Below are 17,128 nucleotides of genomic sequence, written 5' to 3' on the forward strand. Positions count from 1 at the left end.
AATGTACGTAGTTCTCTACCCGAACACGAAACCTCGAAATCCGAATTTTGAATTTCTAATTCGTTTTCGATTATTATTTTTATTATTATTATTATTTTGTGTGTATGTGTGTGTACAAATTTAGCGAATTTTAGATTAACAAACTCAGAGATTGAAAATCGAGAACTGGCAATCCTGTTCGAATTTTATCTCCGGCTCGCCAGGCTTTGTCATTCGGCAAAATGTAGGAAATCGTCTTTCAGCTTTAATAAATAAATTCAGCTATTTGAAAGCAATGTATCGTCACTATTTATATAGAATACTTATTATCTTTACGTACCGCCGTGCTGCCATTCACTAGCATAAGATTTTTTATCTTTCAAATTTAAGCTTTCCGTTATTGCATAGCAAACCAAGATATTGAACAATAAAAAACCCAGTGCTTAAAATATGTTTCTCCTTTTTAATCGGATTGGTTTAAATAAAATTTATTTAAATCCTAAGATGACTAATTAAAAGTATGAAATATTGACATAGATAAACTTATTAAAATCATTAGACACTTTTTTTTCTTTTATGATAACTCTTATAGGCAACTGGCTATTTGAGCGGCTAGTTTTCAGAAAAATAATATAGTAAATATTAAAAAAAGTATTCCATCTAAAACTCTTTAGGGAATTCTAAATAATATGCTGTTTTAAAATATAATATCTCTTTTTCTTTCTTTTTTACTTATTTATTTGTTTTTTAGCTAAAAGCACAATGTGGAAACTGAGTTATTTATGTGCATGTAACTTTCAGCAAACCTAAAATCCTTGTTAAACCCTGAATGTACCGTTATAATTTTCGGGTTGTTACCATACTAAAAAACAAGCATTTGCTTTTCTTTTAGGAACTCTTTTAGGGCCACTGACGTGGCTGAGCATCTAAATAGGAAAATCGGTCAAGAAGATGAAAATTTTGCTCTAAATTCAACTGCTACACACGAAGTGTTAGTCTCATCAATTTTACTCGTGGTCAGAGCCTATTATTATGACAGGAGAATTTTGTGTTTTGTATAGCAGTCTTAACATAATGGGATGCTAGAAAGGCCAAATAACTTTGAGAAATTTCGAAGTTACGTCAGCCACCCACGCTGCGAATCTCCATGGCATGGTGCCCTAATAGAGAGAGGGAGGGACAAATTCGAACGCGCAGGCCCTTTAGGCTTCCACAATTTTACGACGCAGCAGTAAAAGGCACTACGCATTCTTTCGCGTAGCATACCATTAAACGTATACCTGTACATTATATCATTAGCAAGAACCATACCTAACCTAAGCATGAATAGTAAAAACAAGAGAAAAACGTACGAAGGGGCTAAAAAGACGCGAACAAAAGCCCCCCGAGGTACCACCCGCTCCGTCATTGGTTGGAGGAAGTACATGACGCACGTTGCGTGCGCATGTCTGGTTGACGCCCACCTCCCTTCCCCTGACCCCCGGTCTATCTCGCACCTGTGCGCAACTGTGTGAATTCTTTCTATTTGATAGCATCTTCGGCAAAACCCCGACACAGAAGCACCTCTGCGGGTTCGACGAAAAATAGCTCGGGATTTTTTTCTGAATTATCGTCTGAATATCGACAGTTGACGAACCATGAGTTGTCTTCTGAACGTCCTGCTCTTCGTGTTCGTCGGTTTGGCGAAAAGCGCGCACCTGATAGATTTCTCGAACGTGTTGCATCGAAATTTGGCAAACGTGAAAAGAGAAGGTAAGTGCCAAGAAAAAAAAATGTATGCATGAAGAAAAATGATTTATCAGGTCTTAAAAGCAGACGAACTTCATTCGATGATTTGGAATTAAAAAAAAAAAAAAATTCCGTCCCTCGTATCTATATATATATTTCAATCAATGTTGCTTGATGGCGCAGCGCAGAAAACTCTTCTCATCTCCTCATCTCTTTTTCTTTCCTTCATGTTTTTCTTCAAAGTTTAAAGGAAAGAAATTTGATATTTCAGAAAAAGAAGTTTAGTTTTCTAATTTCAGTTTAAATTTCATTTAGTTAATAATTTATTCAATTAAAGTTCATTCAATTAATAATTAAAATTTAGTTGAAGGTTTCATTTAGTTAAATTTCACTGACTTTCATTTAGTTATTAATCACTTTTTCAGTTTGAATTTTGGTCATTTAAATTTAATTCCTTCTTCTGATCACTGCGCATTCGAAAGACGATGTTTTTTTCGCTTAACTTAAAAAGGGAAACATATATTAATTACAATGCTTTTCTTCCTGTACCACGTCCTACCAGAAAACAAAGAAAAAGAACTATTTTCCCTTTCTACTGCGAAAGCAATCAGGATATATTCTTGTGAGTCTTTGAAATACTCAAATCTAGTAGGCGCCACTTGATGTGATCACTTTTGCCCGCGGCCATTTTGATACCATTAACAGAATATTAATATAAAAAGATGAGAATACAATATCCCTCAAAATAGTAACGGAATTTAATTAATATAACTAGAAAACTATAAATAAGTGCTTTCCCAACATTTTAATTAGAAAAATGCTAAAGTTTATTTATGAGCTGCTCGTAATGTCTGAATTGTTCATAATTGTTCTAAAATTATGTGACCGATGTTGTATCTCTAATTTTAATACATGGAGGGCGTTCCTTGTAGCAGCATTTATAGGGAAGATTAAATAAAAATTAAGCACATTGGTGATTTAAACCCTTAGAGATATTTTTCGGCCGACTGGCAATTTTTTAAAATGTATTTCACTCTTATTCGCAAAATTAACTTCGGTTTGAAAAATTCATTCCATAACATTATTAGCGCATTAACCGAATTGTTGAATACAATAAGCTACGTAATTTTCATTATTTCGTGTACAAACGGGCGAGCTTCGGCAATTATATAACAGTATGGCAATGATAACATTAGCCGCGATCACATTAAGTGGCGTCTACTGTAGTGAAATTCTGAACCGACAATGCTCTATGAATTCAGCAAAAGAGAAGAATCAAAAACTCAAAATAATTAAGATAAAAGAAAATATCTTAAATGAAATTACTTTAATTATATAATTAAAATTTCATTCATATTTGAATTCAAATCATTTGCTTATCTATATGCGTTCCCCGCAAGTTTAATAAAAAAATTCGTTTGAACCTAACGAAGATGCAATGAAACCAATCACATCAGAATCTAAACGAAGGAAATTCTCTTGTAATTTTTATATGATAAGAAGTAGAGCGTATAAATATAATTACTATTAACGGATAAATGATGCTCATGTTTTATTTGATGTGAGAAATAATTTATTGTGAAAAATAAATAAGACCGAAATTTAAACAATTAAAAATATACATTTAATTTAACAGATCAGCAAATAACTTCGTCAATTTGCCACAATAGTTTTATTATTTAAATATATTAAAATATATTTAAATAATAAATTAAATATACCTTAAATTGATTAAATTAATTTTACAGTAACCGTTATTTTACTTTAAAACAAAAACATTTTGTGTGCGCCAAATATTTATGCGAATCTCGTTTCATTGAAGATTCTAGCTTTATCAAAAGGATTTATTTTAAAACAAATTTTTCCTCTTTACACGAAAAATAAAATACAGCGTAATTGATTAAATTAATTTTCAATAAGTTATTCAAAATCATTTTGGGTAAATGCCATTAAAATTAGCTTTGAAAAAATATGATCTGCGATAATTAATAAAATGTTTCTACAGGAAATGGTATAATATGGAATCTTGGAAATTTATGATTAGTTTTCAAAAATGCTGTGTTATAAATTTATCAAAAAAATTTTTGTCTGCGGTTATAAGACCGAAATAATAAGTCTTCGGTTATAAGACCGAAATGTATGTAATTAAGGTTACATATTTAAATTTACGAAATATATGCAGTTAAAGATACATATTTAAATTTTCGAATTATTTCGTCATTTTACGTAACTGTTTTATTATTTTAAAGACGAAAGTAAACATTTCGTTTGTACAAAATGATCATGCAAATTAAAATCATGCAAATAAATTAAATCTTTTTCATTAAAGAGACTAGTTTTATCAAAAGGATTTATTTCGAAACTTATTTTTCCCATTTCTACGAACTATTTTTTGAAAGAAACATAGCGTATATAGATTAAATTAACTTTTAATAAATTAATCAAAATCAATTTGGATAAAATTCATTAAAAGCTGTTCATGAAAAATTATGATCTGCGACAATTAGTAAAATGCATCTGCGAGAAATGTTATACGAAATATTCAACGAAAACACTCCAGTCTTCAACTCTGTAACAGATTCAAAAAAAGATAATCATGATTTCACTTAAAAGAAAATTTAAGAATTTAAAAGACTATATGTTCATTAAAAGCAACGCATTGCTACAACATGCATTTTGGATTTCCTGAATGAAGCAAGTCATGACTTAGGGAAAAAAAATGGTGTGGAAAACGGTTAGGGAAATGGTTAGGGTAACATTCTTAGTCTGTATTTTAAATGAAGCAAGTAAATTTAAAGATCTAAGCAAGTAAATTTTAAAAGAAAAGTGTCACAAAACCAATATGAGCCACTGTAATATAGACACTACAAAAATATTTTTAAGTTTAAAAAAGTAAAAAACGAAGTCTGAAAACATTTTAGTGTCGAATTGTAGAGAATTTTTAAAGTATTTTTATGCTTTCGCTGAGCATCGCTGGTTATCAATATTCTCTTGCTAACATTCCTGGCAATACAATTATTTTGCTTTTTTCAGCTTTATCGTTAAGCACAGATTTCACATTATTATTCGCTAGATTTTTTTTTTTTTTTTTTTTTTTTTTAAACTAGACGTTCGAACAGCCATCCGCCTGAAGTAGTCATCATAAAAAGAAAAAATACATAACGATTTTAAGGAGTCCAGTTAATGTAATTTCATAAAAATATTTCATATTTATAATTAGACATCTCATTAAATGCTTTTTCATTCAAATCTATCAGGATAAAAAATTATTTTTAAAAACTGATTATTACTTTTCAGTCACTTGGTTTGCAGTAGCATACAGATTAAATTGAAAGTTACATACCTAACGTTCGACTCTAATTTCTTTCATATCGTGATTTGAACGGCAACATGCTGGTGAGTGGCGATACAAATATTTTATTCAGGGCATTAATAATACATTGCTTTCAAACAGCCGAATTTGTAGATAAAAGTTGAAAGAAATATCTTACATTTTAGTGAATGGCAACAGTCTTTCGCGCTGAAGAGATGAAACGTTTTATTTCGGGAAGTGTTGCCATTTCTCGCTTTCAAATCGCTGAGTTTGTTTAATAAGTTCGTTGTTTAGTTTGTACAAAATACTAATAAATCGAAAAGGAAATTCGAAATTCAAAATTCGTGCTTCGTGGTCCCCATATTCGTGTAGCGAAAAAATTCAGTGGCTATAGATGCCGTCTTTTTTCTACAGTGCGAGGAACATACATACATATATATATAAATGCTTCACTACTTTTATCTTCTTTATCTTTCACATCTTCTTTTTACCTTCTTTGTTTTTATTCTTCATTATTTACGTACAGATTCTTCATTATTTCTAATAGCACCCCTGGTGCTAAAACGTAGAAACTACGATTTCTCAATATCTTACATTCATTGCAGCGCTTTTTTATTCACCTACAACTCTATTTTCGTCTTCAATACATCTCAGCAAACCAGATACATATATTTCTACGAGCTGTTATTATACTTAACGGACTCAGCTTTAATAAATTATTTTCGATAAGAAAAGAAACCTTCGAACTTAGAACTGCATCAAAATTCTAAGAGGTAAACATAACCCGAGGGTAAAAGACAGCGTAATCTTAAGCATTTCATGGCGGTGTATGTGACCGGAGTACGAACATTCAACAAACTCTTTCTCAGTCTGCTCTAATTCTCTTCAGCAAATTATCGTCTTAAGGACTGGATAAATATGTCATAGACAACAAGAAAGATTACTTACATAAGTAGGCTTAGCGCGCTTAACATTTGTTCCCAAAATGTAGAGATTTTACTCATCTCTAAATACTTTGCAGTTGAGAAATTAGGTTATGAATTACTGAAAATAGTCAGTTTAAAAATATATAGTGAAACTTCTCGAGAGCTTCTCAGTGTATGGATGCAATAAATACATTATTAGCACCAGAGAGGCTATTAGTCTTGAGACTGACTTTTGTTCCCGAATTAGTTTTCAGATTCCTACTACCAAATGCTATCGCCCCATGTTATTAAAAAATTAAATAATAAAGAATCTGTATATATGCATGCATGTTTGTTGTCTGTCAGTATGTAGCGAAGTTTGTTGATTAAATGTTAAAGACAAATATCTGACATCTTTCCGAATGGCAGAAGTTTTGCGTGCCAGAGACAAAAATTTTTATTTCGAGAAGTGTTGAAACTTTTTTGCTTTCAGATAGCTGATTTGTTAGCAAAACATTCATTGAATTTTCACAAAATATGAAATAAATTTAAAAATTCGGAACTCAAAGTTCGGGCTTCGAGGTTCACATGTACGGGTGGACGACTATGTAGACTCAAAATTTGATGGCTATAGTCATTTTTCACAGTGCAAGGAATTACATGCAAGCACTTCGTTAATAACATAAAAAATACAAAACAAATAGTATTCTCAAAGTTTAACATAATAAGGCTCTCAAGGAAGAAATTAGAGTGAAAGAAAATAATTAAAAATAACGATACATATACTGCTAGATTCTAATGCAAAGCTGTTGACGTACAGAAAATAAAGCTGACAACAGAGGAAAATGGACATTTTTTATTCGGGTATAACGAAACAGCAAATTGCACTTTCACAGTTGCAAATTTCCACCGCAAAACTAAATAAAGTGCCTATAAGTATCTACGTGCGTTGAAAACAAACATAGATGCTACGTGATGTTTGTGCTAAACCTGAGGCGCTAAACGTGTAAGAGCAAACATAAATGTTAAACCCATAGAATAATTTACGCAGAACTCTGTTGATGAAATTATATTTGTGCTCTTAAACCGTAAAATAAACTTTTATATGATGTCCTTAGCAACGAAACGCAAAAGAAACTAAATATAAAGTTTTGCGTTGTCAAACAGCTTCTCCTATCTCTTATTCATTATATCGCATCTAATGTTGATACTAAAAAGGCGAGAAAAAGTGAAAGGAGCAACTATAAAAACTCATGCAACTTGCAAGATTTTGCAGCTAAGTAGAACTTGTTTATATCAGCTTTGATTTTAATTGTTTTTATCGCCACACTTAAGAAGTTGGGAAACATGAAATTCCTTCTAATCTGCGGTAACTTTAGAATATATGGAATTTACTTTGAGTTACAGATCCCAAGTGTACAATACAATGCAGTAAGGATGCCTGTCATCGTCTTTGTAAAGCTTTGTGGTGCCACTCTGTAAAGCTTAAGATACCTATGTTTCAAATTTAATCACAAAACACATCGATATCAAAGAAGTGTATTGAAACTCGCAGTATACTTCTCTTTCGAATTTAATCAACAAACTTAGCGAATTAAAAAGAATCTCTTGCTACTGCACAAGTTAAAATATGTTTATCTTCCACCCGGTAGTGTGTCGTCGTTCGGCAAAGCTTAAAATTCTTAATTTTTCTTTCACATCTATTCTATCATTAATTAAAAACAGGGAACATTATTAAATAAAAAAATTCTGAAATGATTCTGATTTTAAATTACGTCCAAAGGGACTTTTTTTTAACTTTTTGTGTGTTACATTTATTTATTAAATATCGTGTTTTTTGCACTTAAACCATAAAATTTTGTTCAATAGCAATGTCGCAAAATAATATTAAAATGAGATTATCTTTAGAATTTTCGATGAACAGTTCGAAGCGATAGAGATAAAAAGGTTACCCCCCCCCCCGTAGAATGTTGCTATTGCTCGCTTTTAAAGTTTTCAAAATAGGAAATCGATAATAAAACAAATTCCAAATTTCAAATTTAGTCTTCCACATGCCCATATTCGTAGGAGGATTACGTCATTCAAAATTCGATGGCTCTATGCACCGTTGTTTTATCACAATGCAAGAAATATACATACATTTAGGCAGATTTTTCATTATTTAATTTCTTCAAATATAATGCAAGACTCTAACATTTGGTGGCGTCAGTTTGAAAAGTGAACCGACATTTATAGGAGTCCGACGCAAAATGGCAAAACGAAAGTAATAGTCCTTCGGGACTCAAATCCCTTTGGCCTGGAAACATTTAATGCAGGGAAAAGTGTGTAGAGCACTAGAGCCTTCACTACAGAATCGAACAGGTATTGCCCAAGGGGACTAAACTGATAGAATTTGACACCTCCATGAAGTCGTATAAGATTTGGTGGAGACGAATGTTTCCAACAAATCGAAATCGAAAGGGAAATTTCGAAAGATTTGGAATTTCGAAAAACTGGAATTGACTTTAAGCTCTTATTAACATAAGAGGATATTAACATACAATTAGGCAAAGTTATATAACACAATGTGTTGAGTATACTAATTACAATATTGGATTACGTAAATAAAGCAGAGTTGATACTTTGGAGATAGCTGTACTGGAATTTTTACATTTTTATGGAAGTAGATAAGCATATGGAGTTTAATTTTAAGATACACTGGAATGTCTGGTTCTTGTTATGTAGGAATATTTCTTATAGGTAAGACTATACTGAGCTCAGGTCTTTCAGTTCATAGTATAAGTCTAAAGTTTATGGACTCACCTCAATGCATTTAATGTTGTGAAGAATTATGAAGAAAGTTAACATTGCTCGGGATCAGCTGTTGAGGTGTAGCCTAGACACTGCTATTTTCCGCTTTTTCATTTCCGTCTTTAGATGTGACTTGGCAAGGATCCAGTCCCACAACACTGAGCTTTAGATGTATTTTCATGATTTGGAGACATCACTAGCCTTTAGAAGTTCACCCGAGTTTGCAGTAAGACATTGTAAGTTTGTAGTATTAGTTTATGATTAAAAATATTTTGCATTCTTTCTTTCTGTAATGATGTAATTATTATCTTAACGAATGCACGTTTATGAAAACAGAGACTAAAGTAAAAAATTTTACAAATTTGTTTGTTAAATGCGGTTTCAATACAAGTCTTTAAGCAAATACCCGTGCTACTCAGAGGGCTAAGGTCTATGCATCTCCTTTGACTTCGCAGGTATTGCTGCTATTAAAGAGGTTCTTTTTAAGAAAATAATTTGGATGTAGCGGTAATGTAATTCAATCGATGATGATCACCATGACCGGAAATGTAAGATGTTAGGAAGGACTTGGAGCTTCTGATTTCTCTGCTGATTTTTCGAAAGAACTGGTTGGTGCGCCGGCCTGTTGTGGAGTTGTTCCACTCTTCTCGAAACTCGTCACACAGATATTTGCTTAGGTTTTGTCATAGTTGTGGTTTTCGGAGCTTGATGTTGAAGTACTCGCCTTCTTGAGAAAGCAATAAATACAGATTATTAAAATTATCCGTAAAATAGCACTAGTTGAAGTAATAAAATTCGTCTCTTTATGTGTATATGCATAAACAGGGGTATCTTTTTTTTGTGTGTATGCGTGTAATTTATACAAATCTACAGCTTTTTTCGATATTGATGGAGCTTTACACACTTAACTGTCAAAACAAGAGGAAGGTGACTGTCTACATAAGATTTCAAAAAACCATACCACGGGTTCCACACTCAAGTTTTTAAACACGTGAATATTGAGGTTATGTCATCTCTTTAATTCATGCCACCGTTGTTGCGTTCCGGGAACGTAACAACGCTGTTTCCCCTACCGACAGAAGTCATACATGCTAATTAAGGAATTTATATATGTATATATATATTGTAAAAATAAATATTAGTATTTCTACAAGGTTTCAAAATTTTGAAATGACTTCGCCATTGTTGAATCTCAACTATCAATTCATACTAAAAACATTCGATGGCGCCGGGATTGTTTATTCTTTAGTACAATATGGAACTATCCAGAAGAGTGTTGAACCTTTAAAGCAAAATATCAGTGCGCAGTCTATGGTGCTTTTCGGAAGTTCATTTTCGAAAAAATGAATAATCCACAACAAAGAAAGTACCAGTTCCTACTAAAACTGTTCCGTGGCGCCGTGTTAGCTCCACGTTTTATTCATGCTTCGCAAAATATTCCAAAAGCCATATTGAATCTAAAAAACAGGAAATTACTGTCTACCTGAAATTTCAAAATAAGTAAATAAATAAATAAATAAAGTAAATGAAGCACCATCGCTCTGCATAAACCTCGGCAGACGTTGGGTAGGTCAGGTAGTTTGTTATATCCAGTGTTGAAAAAATAATTTTTACCTAATAAAACAAATGAATCAAAGCATAATCTGTTTCTAAATTTAAATGAAAAAAGTGTACCGTAATTTATTGCTCGGAATCAGTTGTTGAGGTGATTTCCAATTCGAAACTTCCTGCTTCCAAATTGGAAAATATACCTTACCCTAAAATTTGCAGATCAACTAACAAATGAATTTTGTAGTAATATATATTACACAAATTTACTTACATGCTATATTTAATATTTTATAGTTTCGCGTGCCAGACTTTTTCTTGTTGTAATTTTCTGTAATTTGGAAGAGGTCGAACTAACATTAACCTTTACAAAAGGTCAAAACCACGTGAGTATAAGCTAATAGAGACTTTGCGTGTTCCGATATAAAGTTTCGCTTCGTATGTTATGATTGCAAAAGTTTCTTAGAATATACCACAAATAAAATGTTTGAAAGTAACTTGAGAAATAATAAATGCAATTGAGCAATTTTTTATAGTAAAATTAGAAAATATCATACAAAAATAACTACTTACAATCTTTATGTTCAAAGACCAGACTTTGTTTATTTGTAATTCATACAAATCTACAGTTTATTAATATCTTAATTAAATCTGGCATACTTGACCTTCAAAACGAGATAAGGGCCCACCAGCGGCCGAGCGGTAAAGACGCTGAACACTGGTAGTTCGGTCCGAGGTTCGAATCCCGCGAACGGGCTGGCTGCATGGGCGTTTTCGGGGTTTTCCCCATGTGTAACGTGTATACGAACCAGTTTCCCCTAGAAAGTCCTCCACGAAGGCATCCCTCCCTTTAGGCAGATAGCCCTCGTGTGCTTTGCCATAACTGAATAATACAATGCAATACAATACAAAACGAGATAAAGGTTACAAGCTACATAAGGTTTCGGAAAACTACACCACGTTGTTTGCACTCGGGTGTTTATTTTAGAATGTGTCGCTGCTGACACCCATTTTAGGTGCACGTTACCTTCGTTACATTCCCGCTTCCAAAAAAGATCATACATACTAAGCAAGGAATGTGTAATTCTTTGTTTACAAAAAATAAATATTTATATTTCTGTGCACTTTCAATTTTGAAATCATGTCACTTATCATAGATTCACATCACGTTTTTCTTTCTCGTTACCAGTTATTTCTAAAACCGTTTGATCGCACCGTGTTATTTATTCCTTACAATAGTGAAGAACTTTATGGAACAAAGTAGAACCTTGAAAGAAAACCTTCCCATTATCAGTTCTTACGAAAACCGTTAAATGGAGCCTTATTCTTTCACTCTTTACAACACTGAAGAGCTTTTCAGAAGTATAGTGCAGAATGCAGAATTTAAATTAATTAATAAATGAACTTTCATTCAGAATTTAACTACGCTCTCTATTAGTTTTTTCGAATATTTCGAAAACGATGGAGGAATAGACCTAAATAAATGGTGATTTTTTTAAAAAGGCATCTCATAACAAATAACAAAGTAAGTATCAGTTCTTACTAAAGCCGTTAGATGGCGTCGTGTTAGTTATCTCGTGAGGACAATATAGCTCTACTTTTAATAGCTTAGGACTCTTTAAAGCAATTTTTTAATATATAATACTCTTTAAAGCAAGTCGATCTCTCTCAGCTTTTCGCAAATATTTCGGTTCTACTATTTAAAAAAATCAAGCCCTGTCCCTTAAACGAAGGCTTTTCAGTCTGCGTAAAGCTCGAGCAAAGCCAGGTACTTCAGCTAGTTTTTATTGTAAATAATTCATGAATGAGAAGTTTCAAAAATTCTCTTACGTGATATTACTATCTGGTACCCAAAACAGCTAGTTGAAATGAAGTTACAGTTGTTAGTAACGAATTACACTGAGGCATTTTCGTATAAAGCATTCAGACAATATGTGTTAAGTTCTATTTAAATTTCTCCAAGTGAAACTTAATAATTACTATGCTTCAGAATGCTTATTTGAGCTTCATTTTTACGTAGAAAATTATTGAATTCATGAGTTTAGTCAACGATGCTTTCACTGCAGGAGACTGTCGTGTTTTCCCCTTTGTGTTAATTGAATAACGGAAGCTTAAATGAACATTCTCAATTTCTGTCTGGATAACGAAACCGTTCGTGAAATTATTCCATACATGTATTAAATGCATGGATTATGTATCAATGTATTATACGTATGGATACTGGAAGCGAATTGTAGATGCATTACATACTTTGTCGGCTTATCATTTGGCATTCTGTAAAAATGCCCAGGAAATGTATGAAATGTTAATCAGTTCATGCATTGCCGGCCAGGTTTTTAGCATTCTATAAAATGCCTAGATAGTCTATAGAACGCCAGCTTTCCTATATTGCCAGTAACAAACATATATATACCCTGAAAATATTAATTTTTTTGCGAACAATGCCTGACCTGTCTTCAGGATAACAAGTCTTTAAGTCTTCATGGAATCAGTTCCATTCGACAAAAGCATGCTATGTCGTAATTAAATAGTCCAATTTAGTGTATACTTTGTTCCCTCTGAAGTAAATATCGTACGGTAGGTAAAATTACAGCTAGAGTCTGTTTTATGAAATCCCACTTTAGTTGAATGTGAAACAAAGAAAACGCTGCTTTTATTTTACATGTTTTTGTTCATTTAATAAAAGTTTTAAATATCCTCATAAACTCTTCAACTCTTAATTTAAGAGTGGCCATAGTGCTGCTTGCAAGCTAAGAGTGGCCATGTGCCGCTTTCGCAGGAGAGGTGCAAGTACGTAGACAATGTATACATTTTTATTGCATTTCCTTGTGTTCCAGCCTCTCGATAGACAGTATTGCTCGTGAATTCAGTCACGATTTTCCTACTCGCGGAGTTTGATTTAAATTCTAAATCTAGCAACATAAAATTGTACGAGTGAAATGCTTATGTTTATAACAGTTGCATGCATAATGATGAGAATAAAATGTGTATACAAACGCAGTAGCCTATAACATACATATATATATATAGGTCAGAAAATTAAAAATGCCAAAACAATCTCTAACAAAATGATATTAGCCATCCACGCAGTTGAACTCCTCCTGCAATTTACCAAAGAAGATTAATTTTCCGATTCCTCCCGATGACTCCACAGCCGAGCGGTCTTCAACAAGACTTTGATTCCGTGGGTTCGGGCCTAGCCCAACTCCCTCACCTCCAATTTCAGTAGCGGCTAAAAATGGACGCTACGTTGTACTGGCTTTTCTCGCCAGTCTTCTTTTATTTTCCACTTATGCTTCTTTCCAATATGGGAATGTAATATAGAGTGGTAAAGGTCCACTCGGTCGTACACCACTTAACCCGGGAGGACGCGCGCTGTATTATGTAACACGAGAACGCGCATGGGGTGTCAACACACCCCAAGCAATTAAATGACGTACAAATTAAATATATTATTCCAATTCATTAAAAAAATGCATTCTATATTAACTGCAACATTTTTTTTAAATAATGCTAATTTTAAAATGAATAACAAATATATAATTTTTTTTTTTCAGATGTCTAGGAATCATTGATTTCTATGAGAAATGTTTGTTTTTTATTTGTGAATGCAATTATAATCCAAATTATGCAGAATTATTACATGAACAACGAGTTATATAATTAATATTGAAATAATTAGGCCCAAGAAGCATTAGATATTTTGCAATATATACATGAAGCACCCATTTCACAATGTTCTTGACATATGTTTTTTTACACTTCCCGCATATAATTTTTGATTTTCTGTCTTTTTCTCTTGAGTACATGTAACATATCCTGTATTAAGTTTTTTTTTCTTTTTTTGTGGATCATCAAATCATTTTGTGTAATAAATTGGATAATTCATAACTGGTATACCAAGTGTCTGTAGTAAAATTTCTTCCAGATTTGTATAATGGAGCTAGACTTTCTTGTACGGCCCATCTGGCTGCTGACATGCGTAAATTTCCATGTTGAAAGCATAGAAGGTTCTAGAATCAACCATAGCAAATATCTTTATACCATATCTTGCAGGTTTCTTAGGTATATACTGCCGAAAGGAGACATCATCTTTGAAAAGGTTCTAGCTTTTCATTAAAAGTCACGTATTTTCCTACATGATATAATTTCTGTCCATTCTTGACAAAATTTTGAAATAAATCTCTTATTGGAGCTAACTTTTATCCATTCCTATAAAATAGTTTGATCACAACAAATGTCTTCTGAAGAGTCGCACTCTTCTTCTGATTCAGACTCATGATCACTAAATATATCTTCATTATCTGAATCTTCTAATTCTTTTTTATAGAATTTTCATCTGACGAAACCCTTTCTAATAATTTTTTAAGTCTTTTCATTTCTTGATCATACATCAAATGAGGAAAAGACCGAACAGAGCAACTTGCACACTCCATGGCTCACACTGAAAAATAGTAAAACGAAATCGCGCGTGGGGTGTCGGCACACCCCAAACTATTATTTAAACAACAATAAATGCTCGGAATTTGCCGTTTCCTCTCGAGACGTATAGAACATGACCCTGAAGGCAGCTACTGATGAACCTAAGCATTTCGGACTATAGGAGGAGATTGCCAGCGAATTGTTTTGAGCGTGGGGGTGCTGAAACACCCAACGCGCGTCTTTCCGGGTTAAACATGAAAAATAAATAAATAAATAAACATATACGTATATATATATATATATAAATTGTAGTAAGCTCGCCTAAAAGTTACCAGGAGCTGTTGCTCCAAAAGGTTCAACACGTTTTAAAAAAATTAATACATATGAAAATCAAACCATTAAACATGTAAAACATTAAAAAGACAGAATCAAAACGTGTTGAACTTTTTGGAGCAACAGCTCCTGGTAACATTTAGGCGAGCTTACTACAATTTTTATATTTTACTTATTTTGCAGCATATTGCGCAAAATGTTTTCTAGACCAAATTGGTTTTTCAAAATTATAATTACTACCTTGCTTTATATATATATATACGTTTCGTTTTTTATAATGCAAGAAACGTACACACATACATAAAGATTCTTCAACATTTAATATTTTAAAAACGAGGTACCTGGTGATGGCAACAATTTAAAAAAAAATAAAAAAATAAATGAAAACCAGAATTCGAAAGGCTTCGAGATGCACATGCTCCAGTGGAGAACTATGTGTGTATAAAATTTGGGTATTCTAGGTGTCCCCGTTTTTCCACAATAGTAGAAACAAACATGCATACATGAAATAAGTGCATAAGTACATGCAAACATGCATGCATATCTATATACATACATATATACAACTTCTACATTATATAATAATCAAGATGAATAAGAATAAAAAAAAAAAGATCTAACAAATCTGTTATCTTACGCGATTAAAATTACTCGACAAATGTACTCAATAATTTCCAAACTCTGTACTCTTTCTTTAAGACGAGAAACTTTACTTCAGCAGAAACTGAATATATTAACATGATTTATGCGTCATTTACTTCTTCTGCCTTGCTTGCAAGATGAGTTACACATATGATAACAAGATCGAAGGATAAGCTACAATGTTTAAAAGAATCCTAATTTAAAATTATACTTTAGTTGCTTGAATTTTTACATTTGGGAGATATTCTTTCATGATGGATCCGTTCTTTAAAAGCCTTCAAGTCCCTGGAGTAAAAGTTGATTTGAATATTCTACCAGAATAATTTCTTGGAATCATCCCAGCGCAATTTGCTTAATTAGCTTTGTTAAGAGAGGATTAGAAACTTTAATCACCAAGCTCAAATCAAGGATGGAAAATTGATTTAACGAAGATCAAGTCGTTATCTAGAAAGTGATAAGTTTTCTGCGGTCCTTAATATCATTAGTAAAACTTGGAATGCCATAATTCTATTTAAAATTTTCAGTGTATACAGACTTAGATATATTAATTTGGCCATTTCTTGAAAGTTTCTCCAGAACTGTGAGCCATTTTCTTCAGAGCAGAAATTTGCCAAATAAAAGAATCTTTTATTCGTTTCCGCATGAATTGTAGAAATATATATTTGAAATTCTCAAACTTTTAATTTACATTCTTCATAATTTGAGAAATTTAAATACCTTTTCAATTAAGAGAAAAAAATGTTGCAGCCCTAAGCAAATTAATGCTAATTAATTAAATTAGTGCTTTAAGCAATTAAGCTGTTTGAGGATTCTAAAAGTGCTTCCATAAGAAATAATTTTCATGTGTTTCATATAGAAAATTAACAATATAAAATGCAAATATTCGATTTAATACAGAAAGCATTTAGAACAGAAAGAGGATAGTAAACGAAACATTATATGAACAGGAAAAGGAAAAACAACTTAGGAAAGAAAAGAATTCTAAAAATAAACAAGTAAATATAATCGAGAAAACAGGATAAAAAGCTCAATCTTCGGAAGTTAATAAATGGATATAACAACTTAATATAATGGATATATTAAGGTATTAGTAACTCAGCGAAGGAAAAAAAAATATAACTTATAACATAACGCAGTAACAATCCGTATCATTTGTGTTGTCACTCTACAAACCTGAAAATATTTATGTTTCAAATTCAACTCCATGATGTAAAGACTCACAAATAATTGTCTCTCGAATTTAATAAACAAATTCAGCCATTTAAAATAAATGTTTTATCACTCCCCGAATTAAAATATTTTTACCTTACACACGGTTGTGTTTTGTCATTCAAAGAGCAGGATATTTATTTCGTCTTCCAAATCTATTATATTATAATTAACAAACTATGAAATTTAAAGCATTATACGAAGATTCATGTTAATTACTAACTAGACCCGTGAAATGACACTAACTGTATACATTCAA

General features: G+C 32.2%; 1 protein-coding gene across 1 annotated transcript in view; it reads left to right on the forward strand.

Moving 5' to 3' along the window:
* The first annotated feature begins 1,479 nt into the window (after nt 1–1,479).
* Nucleotides 1,480–17,128, forward strand: part of LOC118188989 (IDLSRF-like peptide) — a 325,674-nt gene continuing 310,025 nt past the window's right edge. Inside the window, exon 1 of the mRNA XM_085823952.1 lies at nt 1,480–1,731. Coding sequence (XP_085680078.1) covers nt 1,617–1,731 — 115 coding nt within the window. The 5' untranslated portion in view covers nt 1,480–1,616. The remainder of the gene's footprint in view (nt 1,732–17,128) is intronic.

Source organism: Stegodyphus dumicola, chromosome 9 (genome assembly GCF_044657685.1).
Source record: "Stegodyphus dumicola isolate Sdum_Otavi_A_Nest chromosome 9, ASM4465768v1".
Lineage (NCBI taxonomy): Eukaryota > Metazoa > Arthropoda > Arachnida > Araneae > Eresidae > Stegodyphus > Stegodyphus dumicola.